A 14,496-nucleotide genomic window follows, 5' to 3' on the forward strand; every position below is an offset into this window, starting at 1 on the left:
CCCGGCTGCACCGGGCTGGCAGCGGCGCCCCCGGGCCGGGATGAGCGCTGCAGGGTCCGGCGGCTCCCGCCCCGCTGCTCCGCGGGATCAGCACCCGGCACAGCGGTGCAGCCAGACGGGGCGGGAACGGCTCCACTGCGGGAGACTCCGCACTCTCTCTGGTCTCTGCTCCAGGGCTCGGTCACTGCACAGGAAAGAAGTTCTGCCTCCTGTCCGGGTGGAACTTCCCATGCAACACTTTCTGCCCGTAGCTTCTTGCCCCATTGCTCACCACCACCGAGAAGAGCCTGATCCATCTTCTTGGCAGCCCCTTTAAATATTTATACACATTGATAAGGCCCCTCTCAGCTGTGTCTCCTCTTGAGGTTGAACAGCCCCAACTCCCTCAGCTTTTCCTTGTCAGGGAGATAATGAAGTCCCTTCATTTCCACAGCCTCTGCTGGACTTCCTCCAGGAGCTCTGTGTCCCTCCTGTCGTGAGGAGCCCAGAGCTGGATACACCACTCCAGATGCTTCACAGGGCCGAGCAGAGGGAACCTGACCTGCTGGAAATGCTCTTCTTGGTGCACCCTGGGACACCACTGTTCTCCTTGGTTCCCAGGACACACTGCTGGTCAGGGACAGCTTGGTGTCCATGAGGACCCCCAGGTCCTTCTCTGCAGGCCCCCCGGCAGCGCCCCTGTACGGCAGCGGCAACAGACACGGACTCATTCCAAAGGCAACACATTTAATGGCACTGCACACACATGGCACACACGGCCCCGCTGGCGACGGGGGTCCTCACCCCCCCCCTCTGTCAGGTGGCTCCCAGCTGGGCTGGTTGGTACCGGTACAGGTGGACGGTCCCATCACGGCGCCCAGCCAGCAGCCCGGCCCTACCGGCGGCCCAGCGGGCCAGTGCCCAGTGCCCCGCAGGGTCCGGGGGCAGCACCGCCATGCACCAGCCCCGCAGCAGGTCCCACACGGCCACGGCACCCGATGTCAGCACGGCGGCTCCCGTGGTGTCCCACACGTCACCCTCCAGGTACCTGTGGGGACACGGGGGTCAGCAGACGGCAGGGGATGTGCAAGAACAACATCATGGCAGCATTTGTTCATTTAGTTCAGGGTTTAGTTAAAGATTAATAGCAACTACAGGCAGGCTACAGTCCAGACTGTGCCTCCAGTGCAGCTGGGAAGGGAGGAGGCTGAGAAAATCCTCCTGGAGACTCAGAACATACTTGAAAAAGGTGTACTCTTAAAAAAATGGTACTCTTAAAAAAAAAACCACCTGGAAGTGTTCAAGACCAGCCTGGAGAGGGCTTGGAACAACCTGGTCTAGTAGAAGATGTCCCTGCCCAGGGCAGGGGGTGGGACTGGATGGTCTTTAGGTCCCTTCCAACCCAAACCATTCTGTGATTCCGTGACTGTTCAGTAACCAAGAACTTGGTCCACTGCTCTTCCCACACATCCATCACATTTCCTGTGTAAGGACGCTGCAAGGCTGAGCCTTAAACCCAAGGCTGACCCTGCTGATGCCTCAAAACGACACAGGAAGGAAAAGGCCACGTGCCTGCAGCTAGCTGCTCCACACAAACAAACCTGGCAGCACAGAGTGCCACAGCCGCAGGCAGCGCCAGGGGTTCAGCCGAGGAACCCAGGGACACACCCCCCAGTCCCTGGGGGGACAAAGCCAGAGGCTCAAGCCCAGCCCCCTGTCCCCGCGGTGACGGGGCGAGGGGTCAGCGCACAGCCTGGTGTGGGAAGTGGGCAGGAAGCAGCCCATGCCCCCAGCCCCCACAGCCCATCACCGGACACACAGCAGGGCCGGATGCAGCCCCTTATCACCGGGGAGATGGTGACTGGATCCCTGCCAGAGCTACTCTGTTCCTCAGGGGTTCTCCTAAAAGCCCCCACAGGAGCCAGCCCAGCCCCAGTCCCAGGGACTTGCCTGCCTGCATGGCCGGGGGGGAGGCAGGAGAACATCACCCCCACGCTCCGGCCCGTGCGGGGGTTGAAGGCCACCACATGGAACGCTGGGCTTCCACAGGACTCGCTCTCTTTGGCAAGAGGATAACTTAAAACAACAAACAAAAGGCCCTGGATACAGAGAGGGAAAATACATCACGAAATAATTTTCCAAAAATTAACTGCTACACTCTCTCTAATCACAGCCCCATGAACAGTGATGCATTATTTTTACTGAAGAAAACAGAAATGGTTTACTTTCCTTATCAAATTAGATAAAACCCAGAGCAGCTGCTGTCTGATAAGGGCTGATGCAACACAGCAGAGTGACAGCTCAGTGACCCAAGGGATTTACGAATTTATCTTCCTGTTTTAAAAAGCTAAACCTGCCACAGGATGAGGTGACACTTCAAAAAACAAAAGAAGTAAAATTTCTGGGCCACATTTTAATCCCTACAAGCTTAAAATGGAACAAGAATTCCATGGAAAGCAGCACAGCTGAAAACAGTAGCTCCCAGAACAGCCACAAACCAGCATAAAATGTCCTGGGATGGATAATCTGAGGAAGACTCCAAGGAGTCTGACTCAAGGCACCATTATTGGACAAGATATTCTTGTCCCAAAAGGTTACATGCTCACTGAAAACAATCAAATCCTTGATAAACCACAAAAACCCATTGAGAATCACAGCACAGGTAGAAGCAAGCGGGGAAAAATTATTGGTATGAATGTTGGTTTTACACAGTTCATTCCCTTGGGCATGTATGTCCAGAGGAACACTTCACAGTGGGTTTCTAATGCTGGCAGCACTACGTGTGACATGGAAGAGACTTGCCAAGCACTAGGCCTGGGCAACAGCACTTATGCTTCCCACACATGGGATGTTGCAGCTTTGGAATGCACCAGGATGCATCACTCTCACTTTATTAGCACCATGCAGCAAGCCAGGAGTTGAGGCAGCCAGCATGGGTTTTTTATTCCTCCTGGTAACCTATTTACCCTTTAATTATTTGCAGTGTATTGAAACAGAGCTGATAGTTCAACCCTCTCTAGCAACTTCAATCTGTTATATCCCCAGCCCAGTCAGTGCAGCCCAAGCATGAACTGTGAATTTTGTGTACATACAGAGTCAGAATATGCTCGATGGCAGATGGAAGCTGGGTAGGAATAACCAACATGCATCTTCCTCAGGAGCTGACCTGTTTTCAGATTCCTGCAGTTGATGAAAACACAAATTCTGACACATTTCCACCCTCTAATCACAGTTACACCACTACGCAGGACGGACATGGGTTTGGTTCCACATTAAGCAAACTATGCCAATAGACAGGAAGGGTGTAATGAGTATGATACAAAAGCAATGGAATTACAGCTGCACAGTTCATTCCCTCTCTATCGACTGTGGTGCCACACTGCAGGCCCTCTGACAATCACCATTTTACAGCAGGTCAGCTGTACAGCCAGGCAGCACCCCTGTACAACCCTGCAGTTGCTGCTACTGTCCCCCAACCCCCAAATTGTGTATGGCAGAGGAAACACTCACCAAACCACAACACTGTTCCCTGCAGTGGTGCCCACCAAGGCCTCTCTCATCCCTTCTACTTCAGCAAAGGCTGTAACAGTTTCTTCAGGAGGCATCAGAGTCTGCCTGTCCTTGCTCCTGGAGGGAGACCAGCACATAGAAAAGCAGGTAAAACAACAAGTGTGTGTTCTGGGAGAGGAACATGACAACGCCCTACATCCGAGCTGTTTCCTCACTTTTATCCCACCCACCACATGGAGACCACCCCAAAACAGCACTCCCAAACTCACCCCCCTGTCTCTGAGAGCGACACCATCTCTACTTGCTGCTCCTGAATGGTCCTGCTGCTGCTCACCAGCCTCTGGTCCTTTAGCCCAACAACTGCTTTTATATTCCCAGTTTTCACTAGGGAGTGCTTGAATGAGTCAGTCTCAGAAGAATACAGCAAGAGCCTAAATCGAGACAAGCACACACCATGACAAGAGGAAGCTCCACTCAAATATGCAGCAGCATATACAGATCAGCCTATGTTCAATCAGTCTGCCAGCTCTGAGGTGAATAAACAGGTCTTTATAGGCGACTTTTAGAAAACCCTTCCGTATTTTCAAACTGTTAAAGCAACTGAGAAAGTGCCACATTAGTAAAAAGATAATTTCAACCACTACTCACAAGGAGTTGAGCTGCAACTACTCAGGGTGCAAAGCACGAGTAAGAAATAAATACAAAACCTTATTTCTCCAATCTCCAGCTCTCCCAGTGCTACACACACGAGGTTACAGGTGTCTGGCAGAGGAATAATCTGGATTACAGGAATCTGGGACAACAAAACAAGAATTCAGTGTCACCCACAGTGTCCCTTTGACTTTATCCTTATTTTCTAGAGTGTTTCAAGTAAAATTATGTGGAGCAGAAGTGATTTTCAGACCCCTCTCAAGAAGCATGCTTAAATGAACAGCTGAACTCTCTGCTGATGGGCTGCCTAATTACACAATCCCTGTTGATGCAAGAGATAAAATGTGTCTCTGGGGACTGTAAGGGGAAAAAGCACAAGTGAAGTGCAGCCACCATTCTGTGCATGGAGTATTAAATTCCAGGAGATAACATGCAACTATACCAGCTACAAGCTCCTTGTATCTTGGGAACTAACACATGGGGCAAGAAAATTGCCCTTAATTCTAGAAAGAAGGACTGTGTTCATACCTCTCTCAGGTGCCAGGTGTAGACCTTTCTCCAGCAGTCGGGTGCCAGGGGTTCCCAGAGGGACACAGCGCTCTCGGAGGCAGTGACCACACGCAGCTCCCTGCAGCCAGCTGCCTCCCACCACACCGTGCTCACATCCACAGCGCACGAACACGAGGAATCCTGCCCAAAACAAACCAGTGCTGGTTTTCCTCTGATAGACAAGATTACCTGTTGTATTTTTATTAAACGTGGTCATGCAGAGCTGCTGCTGACACAGTAACAATTCCCTGTTCTCCCACCTTTAGCTCTGACACAAGCTGCAAGCTCTCTTCTCTGGGACCATCCAGCAGCACTGGAGTCAACTGTTCTGCTACATCTTTTTTCTGCATGAACAAAGTATAGAATGAGGATAATTCAACTTTGAAATTATATTCAGCACCTACAAGAATGAGGCAGAAGTGCTGCATGCTCTCTGTTGCTCTCATGCAGATACTGCATGCCACTGCTGGAGACCTATGATCCATGCAGGACTAGCATGCAAAGAGAATTTCCCTTAAATCAGATGGGACTCTGGAAGAGGGGATTTGCCCACAAAACCACTGGCTTACTACCCCTCGCAAAGAGCCCAGCTTGTTACCTGTTCAGATGAAGCTCTGCAGGATTCCTGCTCTTTGTTCTCTGACTGCTCATGCTTCTCCAAGGACACAGTCTCATCAGATTTATTCTCAGGACCTCTTTCAGCTGCTAAAGGAAACGTTGTACGTTGCTCTTCCTGGCTTGTGGCAGCCCCTGCAGCACAGCTGTCAGGGCACAGTGGCACAGCCGGGTCTCTGTGTGTCACATCCCCCAGGACCAAGGCAGCTGCTCCTCTGGGGGAAGGTGAAGTTGCTGGCAAGGCAGGTACGAAAGGTGTATCAGGGAAGACCTCACTGTGCACTGAAGGTAAAACACCTGGGGTTGCACCCACAGCAGGGAAAACAGACGAGGAAATCTGAGACTCAGTGTGGGTGGGAGCCTCAGCTAAGACAGTCCCCATGGGAGTAAATAACAATTCATGGGTGGAAAGCTCCTTCTTTAAAGTCGGGTTCATGCAAGGGAGTTCAGGCAATCCATTTTTGGAAGGCGAAATCAAATTACTTCTGAGACTTTTTTCTTTTGGATTAATTTGTGCATCTTGTGTATCTTCTGGAGCCACACCATCCTCAGACACACACAGAACAAAATCCTCCAAGTCGTTCACGGGGGAAGATTTCAATTTCTCCAGTTTCAGTACTCCGAATTCCTCATTCGGTAAGTGGAAATCCCTGATGCCCAGCTTAGGGACCAGCCACTGGAGGCTGCGGAAGGAGAAGAGGGAGCCACGAGTGTCAGGATCCACAGCAGTGAGCCCAAGGGTAGCAGGACCCTGTGAACCCATGGGACAGTTGCGTCCTCTGCTGCTGTCATCTAAACACAAGAATACAAGACAGAACATCACATCATAAAATAAACATTAAATTGCCTTTTCAGAATCTCTCATGAAGGGTGTCATCATTTTTTAAAAAAATCAAAAAGCCATGTTCATCTTAACACATGAAAGTGGCACTTTTCTGGAAAGACACTACATTCTGCAGTTACTCTGTATCTCTGTATCAAGCCTTCAGCTCAAAGATCACCACCAAAACCTGACAGATACACCTGAGTGGTTGGTCAGTTTGGTTTATTGGTTTTCTCCCAACACTTTCTCTTTTCACAATATTCACAGAACCTCAGAGAGGAGAAAATAATCATTAGCATGTAGACTCAGTTGGAGGAACACACAGACATCCATTTGCTGTCAAAGCTGCCCTAGTGTTCACAACCTTCACTCCAATAGCAAGGGCAGCTCAACATTAAGTTCTTAGCCCTGCTCCTACTCTGTTCATTCCCTGCAGAAATTTCTGGAATTGTTCAAAGAACATAGGCACCACAATGATCTATTTAAAAAAAAGATAAATCTCATTAAAAAAAAAAAAATAGTTAACCCCTATCGTATTTTCTTGCATAAACACAGCAGGGGCGAACAGCAGGGCCTGCAATCACAGGGACGTTCCCCTGCCTTGGGGAATGGGGCATTTTGGGGTTTATATGTGAGGAAGTACCTGTTGAGCCTGTCTGTGCCCTGTGTCTCCCAGAGCAGCGCAGGGAGCGGCGCACAGGGACACTGACCCCGGGGAGCTGCTCAACCCCACAGGCTCTTCGCTGCTTCTTCACACGCTCCGCTGGATGTTTATCTCCCTGACACACAGAAGAGTTGGCTTCCACATCTCCCACATGGCTGGCAAAAGGTTCACTCCCTGGGCTCAGAGAATCACTGCTGTGGAGTGGATTTTGAACCTGTTCTAACAGAGTCTTACGGCATTTCCCTGGCACTTGGCTCCCGCCCAGAGGAGGATCAGGACCCGCTGGCTGTGTAGCTCCAGTCACTCCTGTCCCTACAGACCCCAGTGCTGCAGCACCAGACAATCTCCTTTCATCGGAGGATGACCTTTCAAGGTTAGCATCGCAGTTCTCCTTTTCACTCTGGTTCTCATTTGACAGCAGGGCACAGCTTTCATTGGCCATTATGGGATCCTGACTCTCTACAAGCTCTTGTGACACTGGATGCATAGGGACTTTGCAGGCAGACTTTCTTCTTCCCTTCTGTTTCCTCTGGGATTGTCTCTGCTCTTGCCTTATGCTAGTGATACTTTTCTGAGAAATGGATCCAAGTGAAGTACTGCTGCTGCTGCTGCTGCTGGATGCAGGAAGAGATTTCTGAGAACTACTTGAGTTTGCTGGATCATTTTCTGCCCCAAAAAAAGGGGAGGGCATGACCCCTGGTTCCGAATCACTCTCGGCTCTCTCTTGGGAGGGCTGACTGGGGTTTGCATCTTTCTGCTTGCATTTACTCCGCTGACCTTTCTTCCTCCTGCCCAGCTGGCTGAGGATTACAGCATCCAGGTCCACCTTCCTCTGGCAATTTGACATGCGGCGAGTTGTCCGGACGTAGTACTCGACGGGAAAGAGCAGCCCTTCAACCACTGTGCAAGAGCTCAGCGTGCCCTCGGGAGCCGTCACCTTGTCAGCAGGAGAAAGTCTTGACTGAATTTCAAGCTGTTGATTCTCCAACAGTTCTTCAGCATTGTCCAGAGCATGATCTGCAGGACAGGGACGTAGGGTATTAGTGTCACTCTGATGTCCTTCAAGGTTTTTGCTCTCCTTGGTTATGGTGTTATTTCTGCTGTCAGGCAATATTTCATTTTCTGACATTAAATCCAAGAGCCCACATAATTCCTCCTGATCTTCACACAGACTCTCACCCTCCGGCTGTTTTATTATACTGGGGGATTCTTCTTCTCCATCACCTCTGGGGTCCAGTAAAACAGCATCTTCATGCTGTGAACATGGCTCACATTTACCAAGTGTGGCCACAGTCCTTGAGGACTCGGGCTGCCAGATGTCCTTGCTGTCCCTCAGCGCATGTGGGGAGAGCTCAGGCTCTCCTGCAGTGACACTGCCCTCAAACACATCCTGTACAACCCCTGATGCTGCATCAGAAGTAAAACTATTTCTTTTTCCCTGCACAAGCACTGCCCCAGATGCCCTTTGGGTGGGTTCCTCAGTGTGCGAGAGGCTGCTGCGCCTGAACACTGGTGACTGAAGCTCCTCTGCACTGGCAATTTGATTTTTCATCATTGCACCAGCACTGACTCGATGCACATCATGCACTGATTCCCTTTCCTTTGATTCCAGAGCCTTCGTCCGTCTCCGCAGCTTCATCATGCCTCGGGAGGTTTGGGGCGTTTTCTCCTCAGGGACAGGCCTGGTGATCCCACAGTACAGGTTTTCCTGGCTGGCCTGAAAGCTTTCTGCCCGGGAGCTGTCCTGCAGGCTAACCTCATCACTGGAGAATTCTGGAACATGCTTAACTGTGACAGATGTTGTCTTCTCTGTATCAGCATCAGAGCAGGTTTTAGTCTGTAACTGAGAGGGCCCACCAGCACTAGGAGATGTGTTATCTCTAGAACCTGGGGGAACAAATGTCACACGTGTAAAGTACTCCTAAAGTCCTGTCCAAGAAAAACATCATATGGTAAAATTAGGCTTTGTTTGCAGGGAAGGATGGGGATCTTACAGTCAGGATCAGAGCACTGCAGGCCTGGTGAGGAGAGAAGCAGAACAGATGTTACTGCAGACCACGGCTCAGCCCAGGGCAAGGGCCGTGTGGGGGTACGGGGGCAGCGGATGTGGCCGCAGTGGCCGAGGGTACAGCGGGGCCCGGAGTGAGGGTCAGCAGGGCCGGGTCCATCCTCGGCAGGACAGTCCACAGGGGCACTAAGGGGCAACAGCGGCCGCCGGGTCCCTGGGTGCTCCCACCGCCCTGTCCTGGCGGGGCTGCCTGCCGGCTCCTACCTGGGGCATCCCGTTCCCACCATCTCCCACCTGGGGCATCCCGTTCTCCCCGTCTCCCACCTGGGGGGCTCCGCTCCCGCCGGCCGTGGCTCCTGGCTCGCTCGGCTCGCCGCGCCCGCTGCGGACACACAAGACCCCGGCGGGGCTGGGACCGGCCCGCGGTGCCCCCTCGGCCCGGCCCGACCCGGCTCGGCCCGGCCCGCTCACCCGCAGCCGGATGACGGTCTCGCTGTACTCCCGCCTCAGCAGCGCCAACTTCTCCCGCAGCTGCAAGAGACACCCGTCGGGACGGGACCGGGATGGGACCGGCCCCGGCCTCGCTGCCCTGCCCGGCCTCCCCGGCCCCGCACCTTCTCCTTGTCGGCGCCGCTCACGGCCGCCGCTGCCGCCGGGGCCTCCATGGCAACCGGGGCGGCGGGAGCGGGGCGCGCGGGCGGAGGTGACGCGCCGGAAGCCGGGCGGGGCCGGGCGGCAGCGGCCATGGAGCTCAGCGAGATGCTCTACAACAAGTCCGAGTACATCGAGACGGTGCGGGGGCGTGGGGAGCGGGGGTATGGGGGCCGCGGGGCCGAGCCGGGTTCGCCGGGGCGTTGCGGGGGCGGCGGGGCCCGGGACACCCGCCGTGACCGCCCGTTCTCCCCGCAGGCCTCCGGCAACAAGGTGAGCCGGCAGTCCGTGCTGTGCGGCAGCCAGAACATCGTCCTCAATGGCAAGGTGAGCGCCAGGCGGCGGCTGCCGTGTCCCCTCCCGGTCCCCCGCGCCCCCGTGCCCCGCCTGCGGTCCCCAGCGCTGCTCTCCCTCAGCATCACTGCCCTTCCCCTGCTGCGAGCAGCCCGTGCTGCTTTTTTCCTCGGAACAACACACGGTTCTGTTTTGTGCCTAAGCCTGGCTCTGTAATGCTCACTGGCATGACAGGAGCACAACTGGTGGTTCCAACCTCCTGTACTTTTGCTTTGCTGTCGCTTTTCTTTTGACTGAAAGAATCGTCTCTAAAGTAAGGTAATCTTGCTGGAGTGACCAGATTTCGGCATGAGTTTGTGTAATAACTGCTGCCACAGGTAGCAGAGGGAGCTCGTTTAGCTGTCTGTCCTTTTGCAGACAATAGTTATGAACGACTGCATCATCCGTGGTGACCTGGCGAACGTGCGGGTCGGACGGCACTGCGTGGTGAAGAGTCGCAGCGTCATCAGGCCGCCTTTCAAGAAATTCAGTAAAGGGTAAGAGGCCCCTTCCTTTAGGGAGTTACCTAAAAAAATCCGTCATCTTTGCTGAGTCTTGTGTTCGGAGGACCCTGTCCCTTTTGCAGCAATTTGCAGAAATACGTCTCTCAAACCTGCCTTTCCCTCAGATGCTGAGCTGTGCCTTGAGGTTTGGTGTCCGTGTCAGACTGTTGAATGGAAAGGCTGGGATAGATCAGAAGAGCAAAACGAAGAGCATGTTTCAGTTTTTGTGCGTTTATTCATGATATCTTCCTTCTCATTTGGGCCATCCTTTAGAGAGGAAAAACCCAACTACTGTCTGCTTCCCTTAGCACCAGATCCACATCTGTTAATCCAGCTGGGAACAGAAAACTTTGGTCTAGCAGTGTCACTTTGATTGATTATTGGACACAAACAAATACCTCTCCTGTTGCAGGGTGGCTTTCTTCCCTCTGCACATTGGTGACCATGTCTTCATAGAAGAGGACTGTGTTGTCAACGCGGCCCAGATTGGCTCCTATGTTCACATAGGCAAGAACTGTGTCATTGTGAGTGCTGTTTCTGTATTTTCTGTAAACTCGTGGGTGCTGCTGAGAAGTTGTGACAACAGCTGAGAGGTGTCTGCACCAGCTGGCTGGAGCTGGCTCACCTTCCCTGCACTGTTCCTTCCTCCTCCTCCTCTTCCTTCTCTGCAGGAAGCTGAGCTTTCAGGTTTGCTTTTCTGAGGACAGTGGGTTCAGCTGGTGCTGGCTGGAAAATCCCTCTCAACAGTGTTGTCCCTGTGGCTAATGGGATTGCCCCGGGAAGGCAGCCTGACCACAGAGTACAAGTGGAATCGTGTTTCTGTGTAAATAAGACCAAATAGTCAAGGCTACGGTGTGCTGAGGTAGAGAAAGCCTTACTGGTAGTGCTTGACTTGAGTTTTTGGTGCCAGTTTGAACATTGACATGTTAATGTGCAGCTGCGTGTACCTGTGCTAGTTGAAAGCAAGCAGACATTTTTCCCTCAAAAAGAAAAGTTAATTCTGTTGGGAGGAGTATTCAGTCAGGGTAAAGATCTATTCCTGTGCTTTCTTATACAGAATGTGTTTTGAGCTATTAATCTTCTTGAATTTTAGGTGACATATCAGTAATAAGAAGAAGATCTCATGTTTATAGTGTTGTAAATATAAACTTTTCCTGTTCTCTGTTTCAGGGACGTAGATGTGTTTTGAAAGACTGCTGCAAAATCTTAGACAACACAGTACTCCCTCCTGAAACCGTAGTCCCACCTTTCACTGTCTTCTCGGGCTGCCCAGGTATGCTCCCTTTATCTTCCCTTGCACAGAAGTGCAGATAACATGGATATTCTTATTTTAAATGAGATTGCTATAACAAAGTTGCCTATTAGCATTTAATGCCTAAAAATAAAGGTATCAGGCACTTGCTGCACTGAAAAGTAACAGTTTTAACTTGTGAAACTCCCTGTTTTAGTGCGTGGTACATAGGTGGTACACGATGACTGCTGGCCATAACATTGTTCTTCTTCCAGGACTCTTCTCTGGGGAGCTCCCGGAATGCACCCAGGAACTCATGATTGACGTTACCAAGAGCTATTACCAGAAGTTCTTGCCACTCACTCAGGTCTAGTAGCCCATTTCCCATGTTTCAGGCACACAGGAACATTCTGGGGGTGGGGAGAGGGGTGTTGTCCAGTGAGGCCAGAGCCCTGTGCTCTCCTGAGCACTTCCGTGAGCGTGCCTCAGCGCCACTGGCCTGGCCAAGCAGTCCCTCGTGAAAGCTGCTGTGTCCTGTTCAAACTTTGTATCCTCATCTAGTGTACTCCATTCCACGTTGTCTGAATTGTGCCACTGAATGTTCTGGAGCTGGGGCAGCAGCTGGGGAACGAGGCAGAGCTGACACGTACTCCGCAGCCTCAGCCTGTCTGTTTAGTTCTGTCCTAGCCCAAAGCTAGGTTTAGGTTTGCTAGGAGCAGTCTCCACCCCAGCAGGGCTGTTCTGGGTGTGCTCTGGGCACTTACTGGGGTTCGTTAGACCCAGGCCTTTCCTTTGTCACAATACTTGCTGTCCCATGGGCCTGCATGCTGAGGTGCATGGCCTCTTCCATTTCTCTCTGGGATTTTCTCCAGGGGTTCATCATCCTGCTATTGGCTTTAGGAGTTTTGGCTGACACACCTGTCTTTCTGTGCCTGACAGGATGTGTCTTAGCTTTTAGCTCCTGAAGCAGACTGATGTCAGTCCTGTGCTCTCACCCCTCAGGGCTAGTGTTCTTGGGGTCAGTGCCACTTCCTGAATATCACAGACCTTAGAGAGCCAAAGGCCTTTGAAAAGAGGATTGCCATGTCATTCACAGAATTCAATGCAGCAGAAAGTGGGTAATTAAAAATGAGAGAATGCTGCAACTATCCCCATTTATTACCCAGTGTCTATATTTGCAGAAAGCTCTTTGGGGTTTTTCTGCGTTATGAAACTTAAGAACGAGACTCCGACTTCTCAGAAAGAGTGAACATTTAATTTTGGACATGTAGTAGAGCAGGAATAGTTCTTGCTGAGAGCAGCTCTGAAAGTTGGAGGCATCTGATGCTTGTGTACCTGAGTACAGAAAACTGGCTGCACACGAGTCTGCCTGCTCTGGTTGTGCTCTATTAAAGCTTAGCATAGTCCTGCTCTAGGTTTTAAACTGGGTTTAAACTCTAGGTTTTACAACTGCATGTTGTAGTGTAGCAGCTGGGGCCAGGACACACATTAGGTGTGTGGTAGTTGTGTGGCTGTGGATGAGCAGCCCTGGAGCCTCAGCTGATCTGTGTAGCAAGTGCTGATACACCTTAATAGCAAATAGCTGTACGAGTACTAACAGTGTGTAGTAGCTGCTGTTCATCACATGTAATACCACTGACTGGTTTGTACTTTTACTGTACGTAAATTAAAGCCTCTTCAGTTGTTCAAGTGACTCATTGTGACTCTTCAAATCAAACTTGAGACTAGATTGAGACTCCTGCTGTGCCTGGGCGTGAACCACAGTCCCTCGTTCTGTGACTGCTACAGGCTATTCTGGCTGTCCTGTGCATTAAAAAAGTGTAATGCAGTAGTACATTTAAAAAGTGTAGTACAGTGTGAAACAGCTGTTTTCTCCCTCTGAGGAGCTGGAGAAGGCTCCTCTGTCACAGATTTGACAGATTTGGGGCTTGTGAGATTTCGTGCAAGGCAGGTGTTCAGAGCACTGCTTTGCTGTAGTGTGTCTCTGGCAGTGTCTGGCAGGAGTGGGGTGTCTGTGCTGTGTTGCTGTGTTGTCACCTCAAAGTTTCAACACCACATTGTACATTTCACTGGGATCATCTGATCAGCAGCTGCAGTAGCAGGGAGAGGAGTGGGAGAAGGGATATGAGTTTGGGAGTAGGATGGCAGCTGGAAAAGTCTGAGTGATGAATTTCCACAATCACCTGGAGAACAAAGCTGTAGTGCATGAAGGGATATGTCACTGCAATTACATGTTTCTTGGCCTGCTCGTCCTTCTAGCTGTCTGAGCTGACTCTTCTGCCTTAATTAAAACCTCTTTTGTTGTCTCTGTTAAGGTGGCCTCTGCCAGGGCCTAAAACAAATCCACCACTGAAGATCCCAAACACCCAGCATTGTTAACATTCCTTACATTGGCCACTTTCTCCTCCTGCCTCTGAAGCGTCCCTCTGGGGCTCACCTCTCCGCCTCTGCCAGTTCTGGGAAGATGGAGTGTCAGAGGGCTGCAGTATGGGGAGTCCCAGCTCTGCTGGCAGCCTTCCATCCAGCGTGGTGCCGTAAAACAACACAGGAGGCTGTGCCTGTAGCCAGAGGAGCTGCAAGAGTGGGGAAATGTATTTCACAGGGAGGGGAATGTCTTCTTTCAGGAATTTTGTACAAACACTGAGCACTTCTACCCCCAAGTTGCTGTGTTGCTTCATTGATCCCCTGTGTGCTTTGCTCGGCATTGCTCTGACCGGGACGGGCAGGGTGTGCTGCTGGATTTGAGGACGTTCGGAGTCCCTGGGAACACACCCCCCCTCCCTGTACCACTGGGCCAGGCAGTGATGACTCGGCTCGAGTAGCTGAGGGAGCCTGCGAGGGGCTGTGTGGGAAGGTCTCTCAGTCACCAAGCAAGTGGGGGCCGTGCCTGCTTTGTGGGGAGCAGAATCTCCCAAGATGGTCCAACTCCATGGCGGGAATGACACTTGAACTGTGGCTATGGTGACCTGCAGGGCTCTG

At 51.7% G+C, this 14,496-nt stretch overlaps 2 protein-coding genes across 3 annotated transcripts; one reads left to right on the forward strand and one right to left on the reverse strand.

The window, feature by feature from the left end:
• Positions 1–706: 706 nt before the first annotated feature.
• On the reverse strand, positions 707–9,464 carry PALB2 (partner and localizer of BRCA2). 2 transcript variants are annotated; one of them, XM_042037829.1, is made up of 14 exons: positions 9,414–9,464; positions 9,271–9,330; positions 9,124–9,181; positions 8,786–8,809; positions 6,771–8,678; positions 5,288–6,096; positions 4,950–5,033; positions 4,669–4,830; positions 4,197–4,282; positions 3,759–3,920; positions 3,490–3,606; positions 3,072–3,159; positions 1,930–2,078; positions 707–1,027 (listed from the first exon to the last, which is right to left on the reverse strand). In XM_042037829.1, the coding sequence occupies exons 1-14, from the start codon at positions 9,462–9,464 to the stop codon at positions 796–798; spliced, it is 3,990 nt and encodes a 1,329-aa protein (XP_041893763.1). In that variant the 3' UTR covers positions 707–795. The 2 variants fall into 2 exon arrangements, with proteins under 2 accessions (XP_041893763.1, XP_041893764.1); XM_042037830.1 differs by lacking the exons at positions 707–1,027; positions 3,072–3,159 and having other exon boundaries at positions 1,967–2,078.
• Positions 9,465–9,489: 25 nt separating this feature from the next.
• On the forward strand, positions 9,490–14,177 carry DCTN5 (dynactin subunit 5). The gene is made up of 7 exons (XM_042037833.1): positions 9,490–9,591; positions 9,709–9,777; positions 10,162–10,280; positions 10,699–10,810; positions 11,457–11,559; positions 11,793–11,884; positions 13,833–14,177. The coding sequence occupies exons 1-7, from the start codon at positions 9,544–9,546 to the stop codon at positions 13,851–13,853; spliced, it is 564 nt and encodes a 187-aa protein (XP_041893767.1). The 5' UTR covers positions 9,490–9,543; the 3' UTR covers positions 13,854–14,177.
• Positions 14,178–14,496: the final 319 nt, after the last annotated feature.

Source organism: Corvus kubaryi, unplaced genomic scaffold (genome assembly GCF_017639235.1).
Source record: "Corvus kubaryi isolate FWS band 111438036 unplaced genomic scaffold, C.kubaryi_AGA036_p1.0 37387, whole genome shotgun sequence".
NCBI classification, from domain to species: Eukaryota; Metazoa; Chordata; class Aves; order Passeriformes; family Corvidae; genus Corvus; species Corvus kubaryi.

What these genes read in the sequence shown, in the direction of transcription:
- PALB2 (XM_042037829.1), bottom strand. Translation starts at nt 9,464, where the DNA reads ATGGAGGCCCCGGCGGCAGCGGCGGCCGTGAGCGGCGCCGACAAGGAG. An exon ending in GCGGCGCCGACAAGGAGAAG is followed by an intron (nt 9,331 to 9,413) that starts GTGCGGGGCCGG and finishes TGTCTCTTGCAG; the next exon opens with CTGCGGGAGAAGTTGGCGCT. An exon ending in CTGGAGATTGGAGAAATAAG is followed by an intron (nt 3,921 to 4,196) that starts GTTTTGTATTTA and finishes GTCTCGATTTAG; the next exon opens with GCTCTTGCTGTATTCTTCTG.
- DCTN5 (XM_042037833.1), top strand. Translation starts at nt 9,544, where the DNA reads ATGGAGCTCAGCGAGATGCTCTACAACAAGTCCGAGTACATCGAGACG. An exon ending in TGTCTTCTCGGGCTGCCCAG is followed by an intron (nt 11,560 to 11,792) that starts GTATGCTCCCTT and finishes TTCTTCTTCCAG; the next exon opens with GACTCTTCTCTGGGGAGCTC. An exon ending in AGTTCTTGCCACTCACTCAG is followed by an intron (nt 11,885 to 13,832) that starts GTCTAGTAGCCC and finishes GTCTCTGTTAAG; the next exon opens with GTGGCCTCTGCCAGGGCCTA.